Raw genomic sequence first — 26,886 nt, forward strand, 5'->3', positions numbered from 1 at the left:
CATTTGAAATTAAAACAACTCAAGATATCAAATCAATTGAAAAGTTAATATCCCTTCTAAGTGACAACCTTAAAATATCACAAAAAACATCTTGATATTCCTTTAATATTGAATAATCCTCATTAAATACTACATTTTTATTAAAAACCTTTTAAGATATATATAAAAACTTGATAACAATTTTCATTAAAAATAATTCTAACTTATTAAAATATAAGATATTATGATAATTCTATAACAAAAAAATTCCAAATTCCAATTTTAAAACTATTTTTATTGGAGAAATATCAAAATTTAGAAAATTTGATAATTATAAAAATGATTTATGATTACATTATTTGATTTTTACTCACTTTAATATTTAACTACTATTTTTTCCATATTATATAAATTTGAAACTACCGTATATAATAAAATATTATTTATAATAAAATAAATTATACTTTATATTATTAGTTATAAACTTATTTAAAAACCTTAAATTTTCATAATTTTAGTACCCATGTAGTGCAAACATCATGTATTTCTTAATAAATAGTAGTAATGGTGGTAAATGGAAATTTTATATATATATATATATATTAAAAAGTTAAATTATGCATAAATTAATGGATTATTATTATAAATATAAATAAATATTTTTTGTTTTAAAATAAAATTAATGTGAAATTGAATTATTTATAATTTAATTAGATAAAATATTAATTTTAGTAAGATTATGATTTTTTGTTATTTAAAATATATTTTTAAACATATAATTGATTCAACTCTTTAAAAACACTCCTAATAAAACTTCACAAATTAAATAACATAAACTTATAATTTTAAAAATTTTATTTTTTACAAAATTAACCAAAAAATTATAAAAAAAACTATATCATCTATTAATTAAAATAAACATTTAATAATTAAACATAACACTGAAACTTAAATTAATCACTAATACTATTTATAAATACAAATTAATGTTTTTGGACCATAACCGTGGAACTTTTTAAATGATGACACTAAATAATTGCTTTTATTTTGTTGTGCAATTTTTTATGGAGTTGTCTTTGGTGTGATTTTTTGGAAATCCTATGGAAAAAATTGAGGTGAAATCTTGATTTGTCTTATTTAAACTAGTTTTTTGACTGTATATATATAGATTCAGCACAGTGAAAAACCCCCAAAGCATTTCCATTGCAGAGAGTTACCCATCAAATTTGTGATTTCAATAAATTCCTACCGGATTTTAAAAAAATTTGACCTTAAAACCCACAGTAAAAACTTCCAAAAAATCTCACTAAAAACAACTCATTTTTTATAATCTCAACTCTGGAATGAGCATAGCCTTTCGGCATAGTCTTTCAGTCAACTTTCACTCAACGTTTATCCATTCCTAACCATTGTTTGCCATTGATTCACCCATCTCACTTTTTTCCATGCATTCATGTGGATTGCTTGGAATGCTCTAGAGGGATAAGCGGCTAGGAAATGCGAGTTTGAGTATTCCACAAAGAAAACAAACATCAAAATCTTATTGAAGTGCGATATTATAATCTTTTCGTGCAGAATTGATGTCTCATTTCCGCATATACATGTCTAAGTTTTGAAAAATCTAGATGATTGCAAACATGACCAAATCTTTGAACGGATAGCCCTCGTTCAGAAATACATGTTCTAGGGAAAGCATGGTTTTTGGAAGTCTCATATCATCATATAACACAAACTCACCTATAGACGATACCCTAACAACTATGTAGCAAAATGGAAGCTTAAACTAATAACAGAATGAAATGCCATGAGCTTTAAAGCTATGAAAGACAATTCCCAGCAAACAGTCTGACGTTTCATAATCTTAATGCTCAAGTCAGCTATCATCGGCCTTCTTTTCTATCACTATCAATCTTTGATGGAGATACATTCTCCATCTTCTGAAGACGAGGCCAAGCTGTCATGGCTTAAATTGATGAGCTCTCTACGCTGTTGAAGAATGGTGATGTTGCTACGACAGGTGTACTGCCACTTCCGGCAATGGCAGCGCTATATTGCAAATCTTTAATGTAAGCAGGACGAGAAGCAGCAGGAATGATCTCTACATCACCAGTCAGCATTGCTACCACTCGAGACATCGATGGACGCATTGTAGGAACGGCTTGGGTGCAAAGAAGGGCTACTTGAATCACTCTGAGGACTTCTTCTTTTGAGCATGTTGATTCTATCTCAGCATCCATCAATTCCAGCGGCCTTTCTTTCTCATAAAGATGCCAGGTCTGCAATGCCATGCGATATTGAGAAGTAGGCAGTTAGTAATAGCTAAACATTAAAATACCTGGATTACATGTTAGAAGTTAGACTGTACACACCCATTCGAGAAGATAGACCATGCTTTCTGGCAAGCTTGGATCTGTGTTGCTCCGACCGCTCACAAGTTCCAAAGCAACTACCCCGAAGCTGAACACATCTGCCTTTTCCGTAAGATGGCCTCGCATAGCATACTCCGGAGACAGATAACCGCTTCAAACATAAATATGAAAGAGTGAGATTACGTTATTTTCTCTAGATTATGTTACTGTAGTAACCATAGGTTATATTACTATAGTAGCAGCTTGTTTCTTCGAAAACAAAAATTGTATTTTCTAACGGTTAAATGGGGAACATATATAATTTCTCATAGTAGTTAGGAAACCAAAATTTAAGTTTCTGGATCATCTTACATGGTGCCAGCAACTTTGGTGCTAATGTGAGTTTTATTCTCATCATATAACCTAGCCAAGCCAAAATCTGATATCTTAGGGTTTAGAGAGTCATCCAACAGAATGTTACTGGCTTTGATATCTCTATGAATTATCCGAGTACTGGCCTCCTCGTGAAGGTAAGTGAGTCCGCGCGCGGTGCCAATACAGATATTGTATCGAGTAGGCCAATCCAATTGTGTGTGAGATTTCTCATTACCTGCAACATACATGACCCCAGTGTATTTCTTGTGAATTAGTAAAAATAGAAATTTTCAATTCAGGACTACTAGAAAACTTATATATATGCATAATTACTTAATAAAGCTTTATCGAGGCTCTTGTTCTCCAAGTACTCATAGACCAAGAGCGGATCATCTGCTTCTAGACAACATCCATGCAACTTTACAAGGTTCCTATGTTGCAGTTCAGATATTACAGCAACTTCATTTATGAACTCGCGTTTCCCTTGTCTAGATTCAGAAGAGAGTTGCTTCACTGCCACCATTTCACCATCTGAAAAAGTGCCCTATTTGGTGCCACAATTTAGAATAGCGTGTCAGACTAATTTAAGAGAGAAGACAAAACAATACATAACGGCAGTAGTCAGACAAATTTAAGAGAAAAGACAAATCATACCTGAAGAAAAGGTAACTGATTATACGATTCAATTATAATCGACAAAGTTTGCTGCTCAATTATTTTATTAAACACAAATTTGATTCAACATTACATCCACTAGATTGCTGCTGGTCTTTCTTCTTGCTTCTCATTACAATGGTCCAGCCTAAACACCAAACTTACTAAATATGGAATTATACAAATTTTAACTGGATTTAACTTTTCTTACAAATTTTAACTAGACTTAACTTTTCTTAGTCACAATAGACTTAATTATTAATATTAAACTCTAATGGTTTTTCTTTAATTAACACAACTCTTCATAACTTAATTATTAATATTAAACACTAGTTGTTTTTCTTTACTTAACACAACTCTTCATACATTACCTGCATACAGGAATAATTACTATTTTTAACCTAAAAGAAAAAGAAAGAAAAAAAATTAACCCACCTTATAAACTGCGCCATATCCTCCCTCACCTAATTTGTTCTCTTTAGCAAAATCTCCTGTTGCAGTTTTCACATCCGCATAGCTGAAAATTTTCAATTTTGAACGGATATCGTTTATAGCTGACAAAAAAAATAATCGTTAAACGGAAAAACTTGACAATCCTTATTGCAACTTTTAAACCATAAAATGTTACAGCTATGCCCGCACGAGTCTTCGAATCTTTTGTCAATACCTTTGTCTTCCTCAACATCTGCTGCTGGGGGCTTTTGAACTCTCCTCCTCCAAAGGAGAGAAAACAAAATTATGCATATCAAAGCCGCAACAATCCCAGTTGTGATTCCAATCACCATTCCTGTCTTACTCTTCTTCTTTGGATTGAATTCTACAGACATTTTAAAATCAGAAGTGACAAAGCCAGCTGAAAGTAACAAAGCATTTACAGTTTCATAATTGAAAATTAGTTTAAAAGTTAATATAAGAATCCTTTTAGTGCAACCATCTTTGGCCTAGTTCATTATACCCATCCATGCTAGAAAACTGTTCTATCTAGATCTTTTTATTTTTATTTTTTTCAAATAAAATGATACATGTTCAGCATGTATTCGTAGCCGTAGAAACTGTTATCAGGACTAATATAAACACATAATGTGCTGATACAGAAAAGCAAATATATAAGTGCTGTTTTAGATCGAAAGAGATTAAATTCTTTTAATTTAACGAAACAGTATCTTTTATCATCACCTGGCGTAACACTTATAGCTGATACTAATGGTCCATAAGTTCCTTGGGCCGGAGTACAGCAAGTTCCTTTTCCAGCCCAGAATAAATGAATTTCGAGGAAGTTTGCTGTCACATTGGTCGTGTTGAAAGATTTAACAACACCTATATTTGAACCCCCTGCCTCCTTTCGGATGTCAAAATCTGTTAATACTTTCTGCCCCTACAATATCAACGTACATAATATTTATACCATTTAGTTATGCTATAAACAACGTAGGCACTAACAGGACGAAAGAAAAGCATACATTTTCACGGTTATATTAGATTATTGCTGGAAGGAAAAATACAGAGTTATATTTTTTGAATTGAAGTTTTTGTGATTAGAATTATTTTGTGTTTTTTCTTTGATTTATCACATTTAAATTTTTATTATCAAAATTTTAAATCAGCTAATGTGATTTATTAGTGTAATGAAGTGTAGTTTATTATTAAAGCAAAAATGATGAACCACACTAACTAAATTTGATTTATCACATTTAAATTTTGTTATTAAAATTTTCAACTAGTCAATATAGATGATAAACATAGATGATAAACCACACTAGATATCTAGAAAAAAATTAAATGTAATAAATGAAAAAAAAAAAAACAAATCTACATTTCCTTTTTAAAAACATTGTGTCAATGGTAGACGTTTTCCTTTTTAAAAACCTTGTGTCAATGGTAGACGTAAATTAAAACATTCTTTATTGGAGAGCAGCAATAACACTTGCAAATCAAATCAATCATACCTGAACATAAACATCAAAAACGCGTCTTCCAACACTCTTCCAACTATTTGTATTTCCAATTTGTATCTCTGCAAAATGTAGTTTTACTGTATATGGTCCATTCTCGAGCCCTAAACCATAGTATCGAAGTGAGCTGGGAGACAAGCGTGCTGTCTCATACAGTTCTGAGTTTAATGTCTTTGTAAATTCAGACTGATTGATTGCTGTATAAGTTGCATTACTATTGCCCATAAAACGCCCAGCATAACTCACTCCCCACTTCTGTGTATTGCTGACATAAAATGACGTATTATCAAGTGATTCGCTGTCCGGCTCAAAAGCATCTCCCATAGCAGAAATCTTCTGTCCGCCTCCACAATTTATAGCAAAGCGAGAATCTGTAGAAGGAAGATCCAAAAGGTGAGTTTTGTGGGTCGTTTTTCCAACCAGACTCCGACCCAAAAACCTTGATCTCCGACCCAAGGTGAACACATATGCCGAAATATAGATCTGGAGGATAAAATGTAATCAGGTTACTTCTAACTTTTTATGTGCATTACAATTCAAGCGTCATATAAAACAAGATAGGAAAGGAAAAACTAAGATAACCAAATAGCAATTGATATTTGGTGAAAGATAAATGAAATTCAAGTGTCATATAAGAAGATAGGAAAGGGAAAACTAAGGTAACTAAATAGAAATTGATATTTGGTGAAAGATGAATTTACTATACACTTGGAAGCACAATTTGCAACACAGAATTAGAGATTTTGAAAAAAAAAATATTAATGAAGGTTAATTTTATTTAAAGAAAGTATTTTAAATTATTTTATAAATGTGAATTGTTTTAAAATGAGTCAATGTTGCAGTATGTTTGGATAGTAATTGTTGTGTTAGGATTACATTTTATTTATTTATATTTAAAATTCAAGAGGGTGATAGGTAATTTGTGCATATAAATTTCACCACACAATCTTTAATCATATGTACAAGTAATATAGGTAATATATGCATATAAACTTCACTGCACAATTTTATTCACATGTATAAATAATAAAAGGAAAAAAAGTTTAGGTAGAAACACTTCTAATATTACATAAATAAATTACTTTTTTCATAAAAATATAATTATTTTGAAATGATTTTTTCATTTTAAAAATATTTTATAAGTCTTAAAATTATAAAATTATACTAGTATATATATATATATATATATATATATATATATATATATATATATATATATATATATATATATATAATTATTTTTTTTTCTAAGTTTAACATATATTGTGAGAAATAATAAAATCATTCACTAATTAATTTTTTATTAGATTTCAAATATTACATTATTAATATCAAAACACAATTTTGCAAGTGTGGTTTTTATGTAACAATTTTTTTTTGTCTTGTCAAATCTCTATTTTAGTTTTCATTCATTTCCAACTAATGTGGATGTGCTTTAGCCATTGGTGCCAATATAGATTCATTTTAGAGAACCCAAATTTAGCGAGAAGGAAACATCTTTTTAAGTGCAAAATTTAAGGAAATGTTTACCCTTGATACTTGATAGATCTAGTATATCGAATTTCTCTTGATACGTAGGTCTAGGTTAAGATTGATCTATGTTAGCTCTTAATAAATTTTACATCTCTATATAGATATAAATTCATTAACATGTTTTTTTATTTTTTTTAGATGTGGTGTGAATAGCATTGATTCATTATGTGTGTATGTGTATCAATTTTAATCTTGAAAATAAAATATCATCACATAATCAATCATCAAGACAATCTTGAACAAAGGAATTAAAATGAAAATCCAAATTTGAAGAAGAAATGCTTTTCAAATAGTCATCAAGTTATTACAAACAGTTGCGAGGACACGGATCCTTTGTAATCACCATCTTATAGTTGTTTTATTGTTAAAGACACAATTTTTAGGCTTAGAACTTATTCAAAAGAAGGTCTACCCTCCTGGTAGCTTGTACCCAACTCAGATTAGAATTCAGCATGCACAAGGATTGCAACTTGGTTTGCAACGAAGCTCAACCTCCAACCAAAGTATGTCTTATAATTTGGCTCTAACCAGAACTACAACTCGACTTCTGACTAGGATTGCAACTTAGCCTCAAACCAAGACAAAAACTTGGCCTCAAGCTAGAATCGGTCTAACAAAACCTAGTCCAACAATCACTAAGCTTGACCTCCTTCACACCAGATTTTGACCTCCTCAATAGACCCTGAACATGCCTCAACATGCCTCAAACAGAATAGGAACCCTTCCCAAGAGTTATACCAAAAACCCTTCTAACTTGGCTTCACTACCAACTCGGATTTACTTTACTTGGTTCATGAGGTATGAACCTCAAACCTATTCCTTTGTTGACCTAAAAACATAATCGAATTATTTGAGAAAATGAGTGCCTAGGCTCCTCCACATAACACTATTTACAGTGTTCTTGAGGTTCAGCGTAGCGTCGACTTGAGCAAAGAAAGGATATTCACTATATATAAGTGAATATCTTCAAAAGTTAATTTCTCCTCAATTGTGTTGAGTTAGGATGTGTGTCACATATCATCGGAAAGGTCTCGAAATATGCTATTTGACTATGTAATTTCCTCTTTCATTAGGATATCCTTTAACATCAGCCACATCCATTTTCAACAATATCCCCTTTTTAATTGATAGCAATACTTTGATATCTACTTTTTTCGATAGTTTCTCCCCGTATCTGCATTCTCTTTCCCTTTGAAATCAATAACAAATGGTGCTCCCCCTAATTTTGCGCTTCCTTTACTAAGATAAAGGAGAGATGTCTCCTAACTTTTGCCTGAGATATTCAAATGTTTCTCTGGGAAGAGGCTTGGTAAATAGGTCAACAATTTGTTCTTTGGTGCCAATATATTCCATCTTGAAATTTTTCTCAACGACCTGTTCTCTGAGGAAATGGTACTTGATTGAAATATGCTTTGTTTTTTAGTGCATGACATGAGTTTTTGACATATTGATTGTAGTAGTGTTGCCGCAGAAAACGAAAATTGGTTGATCATATTCCATTTTGATGACATGCAAATTTTGTTTCATTCCAAGAACTTGGGTACAAAAGTCTATTGTTGTTATGTATTCAATTTCAATTATAGAAAGAGAAATTGATTATTACTTTATGCTTGACCAAGATACAAGGTAATCTCCTAGAAAAATGCACTCCCACTGTTCTTTTTCTATCATCAATTCTACCTACCCATTTAGTGTGAAATTTCAACTATTGCAGCAACTGAAATTAATTTTTCTAACTGTAAAATTAATTATGTAGTGTATTGCTATGGCAACAACGAATTAATCACACTACAATCTTCACAAATAAAATACCGCGGAAAATAAAAGTGTTGGAAACTGAGAAATGCTAGCACACACACACATAAAAATGACATCGTTATTTTTGGACAAAAGTCCCTAGAAAAACTCAATGTGGGAAAACCGGTTGCAACAACTGAGGGTTTATATTATTATTTGCAGCAAAAAATCTGAGTACAATAATTTGGATGCCAAAATAGCAATCCAATCTAAGAGAATCACGGGAAAAATTATTCAGGATTTTTCCTCACCACACAACTGATTTCAGCTCCAGAAACTGGCCCCTTGGCAATTCACACTTCCCTCTTTGTCAACCTCTGTGTAGTTCTTGCGCGGGCCTTGCTACTACTTCCTTTCAAAACTCCTAAAATTTGCAGCTCTACTTCTCTCTGGCCTTGGAACTTATTCACTCGCCCTTTTGATCAAAATCCTTACTTTTAGCTACTAAATCGACTACCCCTCCAGCTAGGTTGAATTGCACTGTTGCTACTACCTACACAAACCCTCTAGGCATACTCACACTTCCTCAATTTGACTCTCTAGACATGGAAAATCTTCCTCCAGACACTGTTGACCTTTCATGCCACCTACTACTCACCCACTGGCTCAACCTCTGTTGCTGACTCATTCCTACTACTGGGAATGCGACTTGCCTAGGCAATTGAGTATTTGCACGTGTATTCTCCATCTACCCATTGACATCTTCTTATAATCTCCAGTTGGGACTCCAACGACCACGATGAAAACTTAATCGATGGTTGAGATCATCTCCAAGTCGATCCGTGTGAGTTTCTAGAGAATTCTCACATTTCTCAATTAGTTACTATTAATCAACCATTTACTTAGGAAATTTTTAATTATGGTGAATTAATTTAATTGATCCATCTCTAAGTGGAATTTCCAGAAATGATTTATGGGTTTTGAAGAACTCTTGATTTTTAACCTCTCCAGAAAGTCTCAAGACTAAAACACCATCCAATGCTACAAAAACTAACACTCTCTCTTAGTGAGGAAGGTGTTCTAGTGTCGTACTACTACAACACCCTATATCTACATCATCCTCTATACATTGTTGATGTTTGGCCACTATGATTATCTGTCATTGCCCACCAACCACTGCACAACTCTAATGTTGGATCTTTGATGCTGTTGACACTGCTATATTGCTGCCAACTTTGCATATGCACTTCAACTCCCTCTCAATTGTTGTTGCTGCTACTGCAACTACTGCAACTAAGAAGCATCCAAAATACTATGTCCCTGCTACTGAAATGGGTTCTCCACCATACCCATCTGTTCTTTGAAATAGATGAACTTAACTCTCCCTCGAGCTTTCATAAGTATATTTGCAACCTGCTCATCTATGGCAACATACTGTAGCTGGACCGCTCCACGCGGCACACAATATCTGATTAAATGATATTGAATATCTATGTGTTTCAACTGTCATTAAACACTGGATTCTCAGAGAGCTTTATGCAACTCTCATTATCATTGTAGACATTGATCGCTTCCATCATCTTCCTGAATAAGCTTACCAATAGCTTCTTAAGCCATATAGCTTCACACATATCTGTGCTCACTACCATATACTTTGTTTCTACAGATCTCAGTACTACTGAATTCTACTTCCTTCTACGCCAAGAAAACATCCCTGATACAACACTGAAGCAATACCCAAAGGTACTTTTTCTGTCCACTGAACTTCCTTCTCAATATGCATCTACGAACCCACATAGTGTGACATCATACCCTCAGGTATATTTCAACCCATACTCTATTGTGCCGTGCACATACCTCAAAATGTGCCTCGCCGTTGTCCAATGTACCCTCTTCGGTTCCACCATAAACTGACTAAGGTATTGACCACAAAGAAAATATCTGGCCTAGTGTTGGACATATACATGAAAGAACCGATGAGTTGTATAAGGTGGGGTCAACATCCTTGTTATTTGATGCATCTATTTTCTTCTAATTGGTGATCATGGGCATAGACATGAGTCTACAATCCTACATTTTGAATCTCTTCATAATATTTTTAGCATATCTTCCTTGGCCAATGAAGATCTCCCCATTCTTCTACCACACTTTCAATCCTAGGAAATAGTGCATCAACCCCAAATCCTTCATATCAAACTTTGTTTCCAGGTACCTGTTGCAGTCCTCTATGAGCCCTAATGACCCTGTCAAGAAGAGATCATCCACATACAACACTAGGATGAGTGCCCCAACAAATGGTAAAGGTTGGGATATGTGTCACTCTTGATGAATCCCATCTGCTGCAAGTAGTTGTCAATCCGACCGTACCACGCCCTGGGAGCCTGTTTGAGCTTGTATAGATATTTTTTTTAGTCTACACAAGAGTGTGCCTCTCATGAGTCTCAAAACCCTTTGGTTGTTCTATGTACACCTCCTCCTCTATCACTCCATTCAAGAATGTTGTTTTGACGTCCATCTGGTGAATCTGCCATCGCATCTAAACTGTTAGGGATATAACTAACCATATAGAAGTGTATCTGGAAACTGGGGTGATGGTATCCTCATAATCTATCCCTTGTTTATGTGCATACCCCTTTGCCATGAATCTAGCCTTGTACTTCTCCATGCAGCCATCTGTAGCGTACTTGATCTTGTAGATCCACCGAGAGCCTACAACTAACCTATCCTCAGGCCTCGACACCACCTCCCAAATATCATTCATCATGATAGAGATGTACTCTTGCACCATGGAATCTACCCACACCTGATGTTGTGTGGCTTCTTGAAAGCTGGAAGGTTCTGCAACTTGAACTACCAATGCTTGATACTCGTCAGGTTGTATGCACTTTCTCTTGGCATTCATTTTAGGAGCTCCAACGAACTCCTCCTCATCTCTTAATGTTTAGCGAACTTCTTTGCTAGTTCGACCACTAGTGATGGGAGGTTCAACCAAATCCTCTTCATCCTGCCTTTGCTTCTCCATTTGCTTTCACTCGATCCCCTACACCTGAGGAAATGCTAGTATTAGTCACTGTACTAGATCTCTATGATTGTCCCACAGGTTGCCCATGTTGTTGGACCAATGGAGCTTCAACTAGCTGATTATAATCACCTGTAGGCATCTCATGATATCTCTTGAAAGCTCGATCCTCCTTGAACTTTACGTCCTGTCTCCCTACAATCTTCCTATTACTAGGAATGTAGCTCTTGAATGCCTTTGAGGATTCTCTATACCCGACAAGGAACCCCTTTAGTGCAATCTGATCCAATTTGATGCACTTCTCATTTGGCACATGGCAATAAACAATGTTGCCGAAGATCCTGAAGTGACTAACTTCTGGCTTCTTCCCTGTGAAGACTCCTATCGTATTCTTCCCCAATGCCCTATGAGGAGTCTTGTTCTGAATACACACCATTGTGTTACATGCATTTTCCCATAGAAACCTAGGCAAATCCTAGTCATATACCATTGCTTTTGCAGCCCCAACTATAGTTCTATTTTTTTGTTCTGATACCCCATTTTTTTGTGGATTCTATGGATTTTTCCACTCTCTTTTGATTCCTTCCTTCGCACAACAAGATGTGAAGTCTTTATAAATATACTCTCCACCATTATCTAAGTGAAGCACCTTGATCTTCTTCCTTGTTGCATTCTCTACGAGAGCCTTAAACTCCCTGAAACGATCAAAGACGTCATCCTTGGTCTTGAAGAAGTAGATCCAGGTTTTCCTGGAATGGTCATCAATAAATGTAAGGAAGTATTCGGCCCCACTGAGAGCTCTAGTGGACATCTAGCCACAAATTTCTGAGTGTATAAGTCCTAACACACAATCTTCTCTATTGTCACTTCTTAGGAATGTGTCCTTAGCGTATTTTCCAAGCACACACCCTCTGCACACATCATCGTGTTTTGTGTCAAGTTCTGAAACCCCTGTTACTATCTCCTTGAGCATCTTGAGTGCTCCATGGTGTAAATTGTTGATTTCTGATAGCATCAGATGTGTTCTAAGCCTCAAAATTTGCAGGGAGGCTAGGACACATGTATTCCACAATACATAGAAATCGTTTTGGAAAATTCCACTCGGAGGCAATTTATTAAAATAATTAATTATTTTTAATGGGTGCCTAAGTCTAAACTTAGGAAATTAAAATAATTAAAGGGTATTAATCAAACTGAGGGTGAAACTTCTAGAAGAAGACGGAGATTGAGTCCAAATGATCAGAGCCATTGATTAGAATCTAATATGGGTCGTTGATTACTCAACTGGAGGATTATAAGGACTTCGATGGGCATTTGGATGACACATCGGAGACAGATCAAGATATCGAATTTCTTAGAGAGGGCAGCACAATATTTGCTAGAGAATTGATTGAAGAGATTTCTTGCAATGATAGGCAGGGATAGTTCCGGAGGGAGATTTCCTGATCTAGGAATACATCGTAAAGGAGGCAGAGAGAGATCTAGAAGAGGCAGCGTAAGCTCACGTAGAGCTTTAAAGAGGGTTCGAAATTCAGCTAGTAAGTCTAGTTCCTGAGCCAGACGCCGGGGTGTGAGACCGAAGAGACAGAGGAACGAAGCTCCAAATAGCAAGAGATCTGGGAAGAGGCGACACAGACTTTTGAAATTTCTAAGTTTGACACGTTAGAAATTCCTACTACATTATCTGGTTTATTTCATCGACTTGTTTTTTCCATTAACAAGTTATTTATACATATAAATACTGAAAATAAACACAAATGCAGCCTTAAATCATATACAGATCAACAATTGAAATGCTAGACAAACACACAAGGGACACCATTATTTTTGGACAATCTTCCCCGGAAAAACCCAATGCAGGAAAATCGGTGCAACAGTTCTGAGGGTTTTATTATTATGCATATTTCTTGAGTACAACTAGGGTGTCGAAATGGCTCACCCAACAGAGATTGTTACACGACAGTAATCCCTCTTCTCGGAGACAGATATTTAGCTAATCTTCTCCATGAAAATCTTTCCAACAGTTCTCCTTGGCGGTGCGTCAGCTTTGCTAGCCTCAACGTAGCTCTGGAACCCTTTGCGTTAGCCTTTTGCCTCTCTGCGTCAGCATTTTGGCCTTTTGCGTCACCCACGCAGGCCCCTCAGCCTCTGCGCAGTCTCTAGTTGCCTTTGCGTAGCTCTAGCTGCCTCTGCATTAGCCTATTCAATCACTGCACTGACCCTTAGGCACTATCTCTGCCTCCCTACTATGTAGTCACTGCCCCTCGCTGCAACATATCACTTGTTTGAATTTTCTCAACAAGCCCCGCTCCAGAAAATCGAACTGATTGATCAATCTTGGTGTGTTCACCAACTGACCCTCAAGCCTCTTCTTATACTTTTCTTGTTGGTCCCTCAATGGCCGAGATTACATCTCTAATCAAGGACTAAGATTAGATTTTGCTTGATCCATGTCACTTGGAACCTTCTAACCTAATTTTCAATTTTGAACGGATATCGTTTATCGCTGACAAAAAAAAAAATCGTTAAACGGAAAATCTTGACAATCCTTATTGCAACCTTTAAACCATAAAATGTTAGGACAACTATGCCCGCACGAGTCTTCAAATCTTTTGTCAATACCTTTGTCTTCCTCAATATCTGCTGCTGGGGGCTTTTGAACTCTCCTCCTCCTCCTCCAAAGGAGAGAAAACAAAATTATGCATATCAAAGCCGCAGCAATCCCAGTTGTGATTCCAATCACCATTCCTGCCTTACTCTTCTTCTGAGACATTTTAAAATCAGAAGTGACAAAGCCAGCTGAAAGTAACAAAGCATTTACAGTTTCATAATTGAAAATTAGTTTAAAAGTTAATATAAGAATCCTTTTAGTGCAACCATCTTTGGCCTAGTTCATTATACCCATCCATGTTAGAAAACTGTTCTATCTAGATATTTTATTTTTATTTTTTTCAAATAAAATGATACATGTTCAGCATGTATTCATAGCCGTAGAAACTGTTTTCAGGACTAATATAAACACATAATGTGCTGATACAAAAAAGCAAATATATAAGTGCTGTTTTAGATCGAAAGAAATTAAATTCTTTTAATTTAACGAAACAGTATCTTTTATCATCACCTGGCGTAACACTTATAGCTGATACTAATGGTCCATAGGTTCCTTGGGCCGGAGTACAGCAAGTTCCTTTTCCAGCCCAGAATAAATGAATTTCGAGGAAGTTTGCTGTCACATTGGTCGTGGATAGTAATTGTTGTGTTAGGATTACATTTTATTTATTTATATTTAAAATTCAAGAGGGTGATAGGTAATTTGTGCATATAAATTTCACCATACAATCTTTAATCATATGTACAAGTAATATAGGTAATATATGCATATAAACTTCACTGCACAATTTTATTCACATGTATAAATAATAAAAGGAAAAAAAAAGTTTAGGTAGAAACACTTCTAGTATTACATAAATAAATTACTTTTTTCATAAAAATATAATTATTTTGAAATGATTTTTTCATTTTAAAAATATTTTATAATATAATTTTGAGAAAAAGTCTTAAAACTATAAAATTATACTAGTATATATATATAAACATATAATTTTTTTTTTTTTCTAAGTTTAACTTATATTGTGAGAAATAATAAAATCATTCACTAATTAATTTTTTATTAGATTTCAAATATTACATTATTAATATCAAACCATAATTTTGCAAGTGTCGTTTTTATGTAACAATTTTTTTTTGTCTTGTCAAATCTCTATTTTAGTTTTCATTCATTTCCAACTAATGTGGATGTGCTTTAGCCGTTGCTGCTAATATAGATTCATTTTAGAGAACCCAAATTTAGCGAGAAGGAAACATCTTTTTGAGTGCAAAATTTAAGGAAATGTTTACCCTTGATACTTGATAGATCTAGTATATCTAATTTCTCTTGATACGTAGGTCTAGGTTAAGATTGATCTATGTTAGCTCTTAATAAATTTTACATCTCTATATAGATATAAATTCATTAACATGTTTTTTTATTTATTTTTAGATGTGGTGTGAATAGCATTGATTCATTATGTGTGTATGTGTATCAATTTTAATCTTGAAAATAAAATATCATCACATAATCAATCATCAAGACAATCTTGAACAAAGGAATTAAAATGAAAATCCAAATTTGAAGAAGAAATGCTTTTCAAATAGTCATCAAGTTATTACAAACAGTTGCGAGGACACAGATCCTTTGTAATCACCATCTTATAGTTGTTTTATTGTTAAAGACACAATTTTTAGGCTTAGAACTTATTCAAAAGAAGGTCTACCCTCCTGGTAGCTTGTACCCAACTCAGATTAGAATTCAGCATGCACAAGGATTGCAACTTGGTTTGCAACAAAGCTCAACCTCCAACCAAAGTATGTCTTATAATTTGGCTCTAACCAGAACTACAACTCGACTTCTGACTAGGATTGCAACTTAGCCTCAAAACAAGACAAAAACTTGGCCTCAAGCTAGAATCGGTCTAACAAAACTTAGTCCAACAATCCCTAAGCTTGACCTCCTTCACACCAGATTTTGACCTCCTCAATAGACCCTGAACATGCCTCAACATGCCTCAAACAGAATAGGAACCCTTCCCAAGAGTTATACCCAAAACCCTTCTAACTTGGCTTCACTACCAACTCGGATTTACTTTACTTGGTTCATGAGGTATGAACCTCAAACCTATTCCTTTGTTGGCCTAAAAACATAATCGAATTATTTGAGAAAATAAGTGCCTAGGCTCCTCCACATAACACTTATTTACAGTGTTCTTGAGGTTTAGCGTAGCGTCGACTTGAGCAAAGAAAGGATATTAACTATATATAAGTGAATATCTTCAAAAGTTAATTTCTCCTCAATTGTGTTGAGTTAGGATGTGTGTCACATATCATCGGAAAGGTCTCGAAATATGCTATTTGACTATGTAATTTCCTCTTTCATTAGGATATCCTTTAACATCAATCACAACCATTTTCAACAATATCCCCTTTTTAATTGATAGAAATACTTTGATTCTACTTTTTTCGATAGTTTCTCCCCGTATCTGCATTCTCTTTCCCTTTGAAATCAATAGCAAATGGTGCTCCCCCTAATTTTGTGCTTCCTTTACTAAGATAAAGGAGAGATGTCTCCTAACTTTTGCCTGAGATATTCAAATGTTTCTTTGAGAAGAGGCTTGGTAAATAGGTCAACAATTTGTTCTTTGGTGCCAATATATTCCATCTTGAAATTTTTCTCAACGACCTGTTCTCTGAGGAAATGGTACTTGATTGAAATATGCTTTGTTTTTTAGCGCATGACATGAGTTTTTGACATATTGATTGTAGTAGTGTTGCCACATAAAACAAAAATTGGTTGATCATATTCCATTTTGATGACATGCAAATTTTGTTTCATTCCGAGAACTTGGGTACAAAATTCTATTGTTGTTATGTATTCAGTTTCAATTATAGAAAGAGAAATTGATTATTACTTTATGCTTGACCAAGATACAAGGTAATCTCCTAGAAAAATGCACTCCCACTGGCTCTTTTTCTATCATCAATTCTACCTACCCATTTAGTGTGAAATTTCAACTATTGCAGCAACTGAAATTAATTTTTCTAACTGTAAAATTAATTATGTAGTGTATTGATATGGCAACAACGAATTAATCACACTACAATCTTCACAAATAAAATACCGCGGAAAATAAAAGTGTTGGAAACTAAGAAATGCTAGCACACACACACATAAAAATAACATCATTATTTTTGGACAAAAGTCCCTAGAAAAACTCAATGTGGGAAAACCGGTTGCAACAACTGAGGGTTTATATTATTAGCTGCAGCAAAAAATCTGAGTACAATAATTTGGATGCCAAACTGGTAATCCAATCTAAGAGAATCACGGGAAAAATTATTCAGGATTTTTCCTCACCACACAACTGATTTCAGCTCCAGAAACTGGCCCCTTGGCAATTCACACTTCCCTCTTTGTCAAACTCTATGTAGTTCTTGTGCGGGCCTTGCTACTACTTCCTTTCGAAACTCCTAAAATTTGCAGCTCTACTTCTCTCTGGCCCTGGAACTTATTCACTGGCCCTTTTGATCAAAATCCTGACTTTTAGCTACTAAATCGACTACCCCTCCAGCTAGGTTGGATTGCACTGTTGCTACTACCTACACAAACCCTCTGGGCATACTCACACTTCCTCAATTTGACTCTCTAGACATGGAAAATCTTCCTCCGGATACTGTTGACCTTTCATGCCACCTACTACTCACCCATTGGCTCAACCTCTGTTGCTGACTCATTCCTACTACTCGGAATTCGACTTGCCTACGCAATTGAGTATTTGCACTTGTGTATTCTCCATCTACCCATTGACATCTTCTTATAATCTCCAGTTGGGACTCCAACGACCACGATTAAAACTTAATTGATGGTTGAGATCATCTCCAAGTCGATTCGTGTGAGTTTCTAGAGAATTCTCACATTTCTCAATTAGTTACTATTAATCAACCATTTACTTAGGAAATTTTTAATTATGGCGAATTAATTTAATTGATCCATCTCTAAGTGGAATTTCCAAAAATGATTTATGGGTTTTGAAGAACTCTTGATTTTTAACCTCTCCAGAAAGTCTCAATACTAAAACACCATCCAATGCTACAAAAACTAACACTCTCTCTTAGTGACGAAGGTATTCTAGTGTCGTACTACTACAACACCCTATATCTACATCATCCTCTATACATTGTTGATGTTTGGCCACTATGATTATCTGTCATTGCCCACCAACCACTGCACAACTCTAATGTTGGATCTTTGATGCTGTTGACACTGCTATATTGCTGCCAACTTTGCATATGCACTTCAACTCCCTCTAAATCGTTGTTGCTGCTACTGCAACTACTGCAACTAAGAAGCATCCAAAATACTATGTCCCTGCTACTGAAATGGGTTCTCCACCATACCCATCTGTTCTTTGAAATAGATGAACTTAACTCTCCCTCGAGCTTTCATAAGTATATTTGCAACCTGCTCATCTATGGCAACATACTGTAGCTGGACCACTCCACGCGGCACACAATCTCTGATTAAATGACATCGAATATCTATGTGTTTCGATTGTCATTAAACACTGGATTATTAGAGAGCTTTATGCAACTCTCGTTATCATTGTAGACATTGATCGCTTCCATCCTCTTCTTGAATAAGCTTACCAATAGCTTCCGAAGCCATATAGCTTCACACGTATCTGTGCTCACTACCATATACTTTGTTTCTACAGATCTCAGTACTATTGAATTATGCTTCCTTCTACACCAAGAAAACATCCCTGATACAACACTGAAGCAGTACCCAAAGGTATTTTTTCTGTCCACTGAACTTCCTTCTCAATATGCATCTACGAACCCACATAGTGTGACGTCATCCCCTCAGGTATATTTCAACCCATACTCTATTGTGCCATGCACATACCTCAAAATGTTCCTCGCCATTGTCCAATGTACCCTCTTCGGTTCCACCATAAACTGACTAAGGTATTGACCACAAAGAAAATATCTGGCCTAGTGTTGGACATATACATGAAAGAACCGATGAGTTGTTTAAATAAGGTGGGTTCAACATCCTTGTTATTTGATGCATCTATTTTCTTCTAGTTGGTGATCATGGGCGTAGACATGAGTCTACAATCCTACATTTTGAATCTCTTCATAATATTTGTAGCATATCTTCCTTGGCCAATGAAGATCTCCCCATTCTTCTACCACACTTTCAATCCTAGGAAATAGTGCATCAACCCCAAATCCTTCATATCAAACTTTGTTTCCAGGTACCTGTTGCAGTCCTCTATGAGCCCTAATGAACCTGTCAAGAAGATCATCCACATACAACACTAGGATGAGTGCCCCAACAAATGGTAAAGGTTGGGATATGTGTCACTCTTGACGAATCCCATCTACTGCAAGTAGTTGTCAATCCAACCGTACCATGCCCTGGGAGCCTGTTTGAGCTTGTATAGATATTTTTTTTAGTCTACACACCAGTGTGCCTCTCATGAGTCTCAAAACCCTCTGGTTGTTCTATGTACACCTCCTCCTCTATCACTCCATTCAAGAATGTCTTTTTGACGTCCATCTGGTGAATCTGCCACCGCATCTAAACTGTTAGGGATATAACTAACCAAATAGAAGTGTATCTGGAAACTAGGGTGATGGTCTCCTCATAATCTATCCCTTGTTTATGTGCATACCCCTTTGCCACGAATCTAGCCTTGTACTTCTCCATGCTGCCATCTGCAGCGTACTTGATCTTGTAGATCCACCGAGAGCCTACAACTAACCTATCCTCAGGCCTCGGCACCACCTCCCAAATATCATTCATCATGATAGAGATGTACTCTTGTACCATGGAATCTACCCACACCTAATGTTGTGTGGCTTCTTGAAAGCTGGAAGGTTCTGCAACTTGAACTACCAATGCTTGATACTCGTTAGGTTGTATGCACTTTCTCTTGACATTCATTTTAGGAGCTCCAACGAACTCCTCCTCATCTCTTAATGTTTAGCGAACTTCTTTGCTAGTTCAACCACTAGTGATGGGAGGTTCCACCAAATCCTCTTCATCCTGCCTTTGCTTCTCCATTTGCTTTCACTCGATCCCCTACACCTGAGGAAATGATAGTATTAGTCACTGTACTAGATTTCTATGATTGTCCCACAGGATGCCCATGTTGTTGGACCAATGGAGCTTCAACTAGCTGATTATAATCACCTGTAGGCATCTCATGAGATCTCTTGAAAGCTTGATCCTCCTTGAACTTTACGTCATGTCTCCCTACAATCTTCCTATTACTAAGAATGTAGATCTTGAATGCCTTTTAGGATTCTCTATACCCGACAAGGAACCCCTTTAGTGCAATCCGATCCAATTTGATGCACTTCTCATTTGGCACATGGCAATAAACAATGTTGCCGGAGATCCTGAAGTGACTAACTTCTGGCTTCTTCCCTATGAAGAATCCTATCGTATTCTTCGCCAATGCCCTATGAGGAGTCTTGTTCTGAATATACACCATTGTGTTACATGCCTTTTCCCATAGAAACCTAGGCAAATCCTAGTCATATACCATTGCTTTTGCAGCCCCAACTATAGTTCTATTTTTTCTTTCTAATACCCCATTTTGTTGTGGATTCTATGGATTTTTCCACACTCTTTTGATTCCTTCCTTCGCACAACAATATGTTAAGTCTTTATCAATATACTCTCCACCATTATCTAAGTGAAGCACCTTGATCTTCTTCCCTATTGCATTCTCTACGAGAGCCTTAAACTCCCTGAAACGATCAAAGACATCATCCTTGGTCTTGAAGAAGTAGATCCAGGTTTTCCTGGAATGGTCATCAATAAATGTAATGAAGTATTCGGCCCCACTGAGAGCTCTAGTGGACATCTAGCCACAAATTTCTGAGTGTATAAGTCCTAACACACAATCTTCTCTATTATCACTTCTTAGGAATGTGTCCTTAGTGTATTTTCCAAGCACACACCCTTTGCACACATCATCGTGTTTTGTGTCAAGTTCTGGAACCCCTGTTACTATCTCCTTGAGCATCTTGAGTGCTCCATGGTGTAAATTGTTGATTTCTGGTAGCATCAAATGTGCTCTAAGCCTAAAAATTTGCGGGGAGGCTAGGACACATGTATTCCACAATACCTAGAAATCGTTTTGGAAAATTCGACTCGGAGACAATTTATTAAAATAATTAATTATTTTTAATGGGTGCCTAAGTCTAAACTTAGGAAATTAAAATAATTAAAGGGTATTAATCAAACTGAGGGTGAAACTTCTAGAAGAAGACAGATATTGAGTCCAAATGATCAGATCCATTGATTAGAATCTAATATGAGTCGTTGATTACTCAACTGGAGGATTCTAAGGACTTCGATGGGCATTTGGAAGACACATCGGAGACAGATCAAGAGATCGAATTTCTTAGAGAGGGCAGCACAATAGTTGCTAGAGAATTGACTGACGAGATTTCTTGCAATGATGGGCAGGGATAGTTCTGGAGGGAGATTTCCTGATCTGGGAATACATCGTAAAGGAGGGAGAGATAGATCTAGAAGAGGAAGCGTAAGCTCATGTAGAGCTTTAAAGAGGGTTCGAAATTCAGCTGGGAAGTCTAGTTCCTGAGCCAGACGCCGAGGTGTGAGACCGAAGAGACAGAGGAACGAAGCTCCAAATAGCAAGAGATCTGGGAAGAGGCGACACAGCCTTTTGAAATTTCTAAGTTTGACACATTAGAAATTCCTACTACATTATCTGGTTTATTTCACTGACTTGTTTATTCCATTAACAAGTTATTTATACATATAAATACTGAAAATAAACACAAATGTAGCCTTAACTCATATACAGATCAACAATTGAAATGCTAGACAAACACACAAGGGACACCATTATTTTTGGACAATCTTCCCTGGAAAAACCCAATGCAGGAAAATCAGTGCAACAGTTTTGAGGGTTTTATTATTATGCATATTTCTTGAGTACAACTAGGGTGGCGAAATGGCTCACCCAACAGAGATTGTTACACGACAGTAATACCTCTTCTCGGAGACAGATATTTAGCTAATCTGCCCCATGAAAATCTTTCCAGCAGTTCTCCTAGGCATTGCGTCAGCTTTGCTAGCCTCAACGTAGCTCTGGAACCCTTTGCGTTAGCCTTTTGCCTCTCTGCGTCAGCATTTTGGCCTTTTGCGTCACCCACGCAGGCCCCTCAGCCTCTGCGCGGTCTCTAGTTGCCTTTGCGTAGCTCTGGCTGCCTCTGCATTAGCCTCTTCAATCACTGCACTGACCCTTAGGCACTATCTCTGCCTCCCTACTATGTAGTCACTGCCCCTCGCTGCAACATATCACTTGTTTGAATTTTCTCAACAAGCCCCGCTCCAGAAAATCGAACTGACTGATCAATCTTAGTGTGTTCACCAACTGACCCTCAAGTCTCTTCTTATACTTTTCTTGTTGGTCCCTCAATGGCCGAGATTACATCTCTAATCAAGGACTAAGATTAGATTTGGCTTGATCCATGTCACTTGGAACCTTCTAACCTAGTTTTATATTAATACCCATTAATATTTTATTTTTCCTAAGTTTAGACTTAGGAACTCCATTAAAAAAATTAATTATTTTAATATCTCCTTAATCGGGTAGAATCTGCCCAAACCATTTCTGGGTCTTGGAGATCTCATGTTATTTAGCCTTTCCACCAATTTTCATGGCTAGATCACATCCGATGCTATCCTAAATTAACACTCCCTCTTAGAAAAGACTGAGCTCTAGTAATACTCCACACTGAGCATCACTCTAATTATATGGTACCAGTACTTGTGCTGATTCTAGGCCTCCCCGCCCAACATCCTTTACACTGCTGCATCCTATACTACTACCCATGGCTCTGCCACTACCACTGCCACTGCTACATCTGTACTGCAACTCCCTCTGTATCTGTGTTGACGCTGGTCCTTTCTCCCAACACTGCATCTGCACTACACCCGTTTCTCATCATGTTGCATTGTGTTACTGCAAATTGCTACTGCACTGCAACTAAGTTACTGTGAAGTAAGTAACTGACCCACCCAAATCCTGACATCCCTGCCAGGCTAGAAACACTCCCGATGTTGAACCTCCCTCTACGGCTATCTCGTGCTCGCTCTGCAATCTCTGTGTTGTTGCAACACTTCGTGCCTCTCACACCCCTGCAAACCCCTCTGTGCCATCCTACACTGTTGTAATGTCCATCGTTCCTCTTGCACTGCTGCAAACCCCACTGCACTTCCAGGGACTATTGCATGGTAGCACTCTTTGTCCCTTCATCCACATCTGTTTCTACTGACATCCGCCATTGTGCTACTCTCACTTCAGGGCTCCCCTAGCTAGGTATAATCCAAGAGTTTGGGTACCTCAAGGATCCTACCCCTCATCGCCTGTAGTCTTCTTGAACACTTCTCGATGTCTCCCCACCTCTTCTCTAGAGGTGCATGAACACTCATGGCACAATCGTCATCCTCCTCTACCTCCTTTTCCGCCTTTGTTGGTGCTACCTTGGAGTCAGACGCCTCTCCCTTATTCTTCTTCTTTAGACACTAGTTCGCATAATGCCCCAGTTCCCCACAATTGAAGCACTTTATCTTGGAAAGGTCCTTTTTCTTCCTCTTCTCCTGCTTCCCCACAGATGCCAGAGCTGCATCCTCTTCCTCCTCTTTCTTGACCCAGACTCCTTTTCCGCTACTTCCCATCTTGGTTAGCCATCTGATCTCTTCTTAGCGAAGCGTTGCCCACAATTCTTCCCAATCTGGAAGATGCGCTCTGCCCAGAATGCTCTGGACGAATGTCTCCCACTCCTCAGAGACTGCATTTAGGGCAGTCTTCACGATCAACTCCTGATCTGACGTGGCCCCTATGGAAGTCAGTTGGTGCCGAATCTCCTTCAATATGTTGAGGAAGTGATCTATCTGCTCCCCCTTTTGCATCTGGTATGATCGCAGCTGATTTTCTAGTAGCATCTTCCTCTGCACGGAAGTGCCTTGATACAATGTCTTCAAGGTATCCCACATTTCCTTTGTCATCTCCTTCTTGGCAGTATGTTGGACCACATGATCCTTGACCCCATCAAGTATTATGCATTTCGCCTTAGCCATCGCATCCTCATACCTTTCATTGTCAGCTTGGTCGACTGGGATGGCCACAGTTCTCAAGGCGAAGGCCTTGATGTGATGTCTATCCAGAATGGATAGGATCCTGACCTTCCAAATCACAAAGTTGGAAGCCCCGTCTAGCCTATCTTGATCCCTCAGTCTGTTCATTACCATCTCCGCTCTTCTCCTCGACTCCCTCTGAGTCTCGACTTCCCTCCTGGAAGTTCTCTCTTAGAATCCCTCTGAATTTCGATTTCCCTCTTGGAAATCCTCTCCTCGACTCCCTTTAAGTCTCAATTTCCCTCTGAAAATTCTCCTGCCAACTGTCGAACCGCTCCTCTCTGATCCCATTTTCTCCTGCAACACTAATATGCATTTCTTAGCTAGAAATCTGCCTAGGTAGCGACTCCCTCTACCTTGGTTTTGTCCCGTTAGGTACTATTCTGCTTCGACAGAAACAACACCCCACCAGCTTCTCGATCCACAATCTTCCCACAGCTCCCCGGGCCCCAACAACTGAAGAACCTGAGCCTTCTAGCTCTGTGCAATCTCGGCAAAGGCTGAATCACTCCTCTGGCCAACTGCATCAAGCCTACCTGGCTAAGTAGAATGACATGGCTCTTCATGAGCCTCTTCTGCCTCTCTCTGGCTCGAAATTATGACACAGGCCCTCTCTGTCACTCCTTCTCTGCTGCCTTCTGCTTAGGAGAAACTCTGTCTCTCGGGACAACTGCTACTGCTGCAAATTTCTGATATCTGCAGGTGCCTTCAGTCCTCCTGTGATTTGCAATGCTCTGGTACCATGTTGAAATTTCTAAGTCTAACATGTTAGAAATCCCTACTGCAATATCTGGTTTATTTCACCGACTTGTTTATTTCATTAACAAGTTATTTATACATATAAATACTGAAAATAAACACAAATGCAACCTTAACTCATATACAGATCAACAACTGAAATACTAGACAAACACACAAGGGACACCGTTATTTTTGAACAATCGTCACCGGAAAAACCTAATGCAAGAAAACCAGTGTAGCAGTTCTGAGGGTTCTATTATTATGCAGATTTCTTGAGTGCAATTAGGGTGCCGAAATGGATCACCCAACAAAGATTGTTGCACGATAGTAATACGTCTTCTCAGAGACAGATATTCAACTAGTTTACCCCACGAAAATCTTTCCAACGCTTCTCCTAGGCACTACGTCGGCCTTGATAGTCTCAGCGTAGCTATGGAACCCTCTACATCAGCCTTCTTCCTCTCTGCGTCAACTCTCTGGCCTTCTGCGTCACCCACGCATGCCCCTCAGCCTCTGCACAGTCTCTAGCTGCCCTTACGTGGCTCCTGCTGCCTCTGCGTAGCTCTGGTTGCCTCTGTGTCAGCCTCTTCACTCACTGCGCTGACCCTTAGGCACTATCTCCACCTCTCTACTATGTACTCACTACCCCTCGCTGCAACAGATCACTTGTTCGAATTTTCTGAACAAGCCCCACTCCAGAAAATCGAACTCACTGATCAATCTTGATGTGTTCACCAATAGACCCTCAAGCCTCTTCTTTTACTTGTCCTGTTGGTCCTTCAACGGTCGAGATTACATCTCTAGTCAACAGCTAAGATTAGATTTGGCTTGATCCATGTCATTTGGAACCTTCTAAACCAGTTTTATATTAATACCCATTAATATTTTATATTTCCTAAGTTTAGACTTAGGAACTCCATTAAAAATATTAATCATTTTAATATCTCCTTAACCGGGTAGAATTTGCGCAAACCATTTCTAGGTCTTGGAGATCTCATGTGTTTTAGCCTTTCCACCATTTTTCATGGATAGACCACATCCGATGCTACCCCAAATTAACACAGACCCCAAGATAGGTTGACGTAGTAGCTGCGCAGAGCCAGCGTGGGGCTAGCCATCTAGGGCCTAGATCAGAGTCGAATTGTTAATGATAGTGTGAGGTATTTCTCACTAATATTCTACCAGTCAGATTCTCTATATTGGATAGCCAACAAGGCATCCAAAGATTGTATTCAAAAAACTACTGCTTAGTAATACAAACCCTTAGCTGCTGCACTGGTTTTCTCGCATTGGGATTTTTCGGGGACATTGTCAAAAAATAACGGTGTCATGTGTTGTGTATTTATTTCTTGCTCAGTTTCTTGTTTCCGCATTTAATTTAATTGGTGAAGGCTACAGTGTATTAGTTTTGGTATTTGTAGTAGGATGTAGTAGATAATTTGTTCAGTAATTCAACAAATAGAAGATAATTAATCAGTTGCTGCAGTAGAAATTTGGGTCTTCCAAATTTTCACATGGTATCAGAGCACAAATGAAGCAAGAGAGAAAAGTTAGAAGAGCCCAACATTGAAGAGGAGGAGGGAATTCAAAGTGCTACATAAGTAGCAAATTGAATCCCCATAGGGATTACGCAGTCCAGGCCAGGAGGGAAAAAATTTCATGGGAAAATATCTCTCTGAGTGAGTCAACAGAGAGAAAGATTTCCATATCGAAGTTTTCCAGTGTCAGATGGAGCAGTGCAGAAGCATGAGCGTAGAGCAGTTTTCT

General features: G+C 37.2%; 1 protein-coding gene across 1 annotated transcript in view; it reads right to left on the reverse strand.

Annotated features, from left to right (window-relative positions):
• Positions 1-1,480: 1,480 nt before the first annotated feature.
• LOC149227576 (putative LRR receptor-like serine/threonine-protein kinase At1g56140) overlaps positions 1,481-26,886 on the reverse strand; it is a 169,727-nt gene continuing 144,321 nt past the window's right edge. The window contains exons 8-15 of the mRNA XM_089380539.1: positions 5,303-5,679; positions 4,533-4,731; positions 4,024-4,173; positions 3,792-3,910; positions 3,036-3,246; positions 2,700-2,937; positions 2,349-2,499; positions 1,481-2,255 (exon numbers count right to left, since the gene is read on the reverse strand). Coding sequence (XP_089236665.1) covers positions 1,944-2,255; positions 2,349-2,499; positions 2,700-2,937; positions 3,036-3,246; positions 3,792-3,910; positions 4,024-4,173; positions 4,533-4,731; positions 5,303-5,679 — 1,757 coding nt within the window. The 3' untranslated portion in view covers positions 1,481-1,943. The remainder of the gene's footprint in view (positions 2,256-2,348; positions 2,500-2,699; positions 2,938-3,035; positions 3,247-3,791; positions 3,911-4,023; positions 4,174-4,532; positions 4,732-5,302; positions 5,680-26,886) is intronic.

The sequence above is a fragment of the Pinus tabuliformis genome, chromosome J (assembly GCF_031772625.1).
Source record: "Pinus tabuliformis cultivar Carrire ecotype Pingquan chromosome J, CPIR1, whole genome shotgun sequence".
NCBI lineage: Eukaryota > Viridiplantae > Streptophyta > Pinopsida > Pinales > Pinaceae > Pinus > Pinus tabuliformis.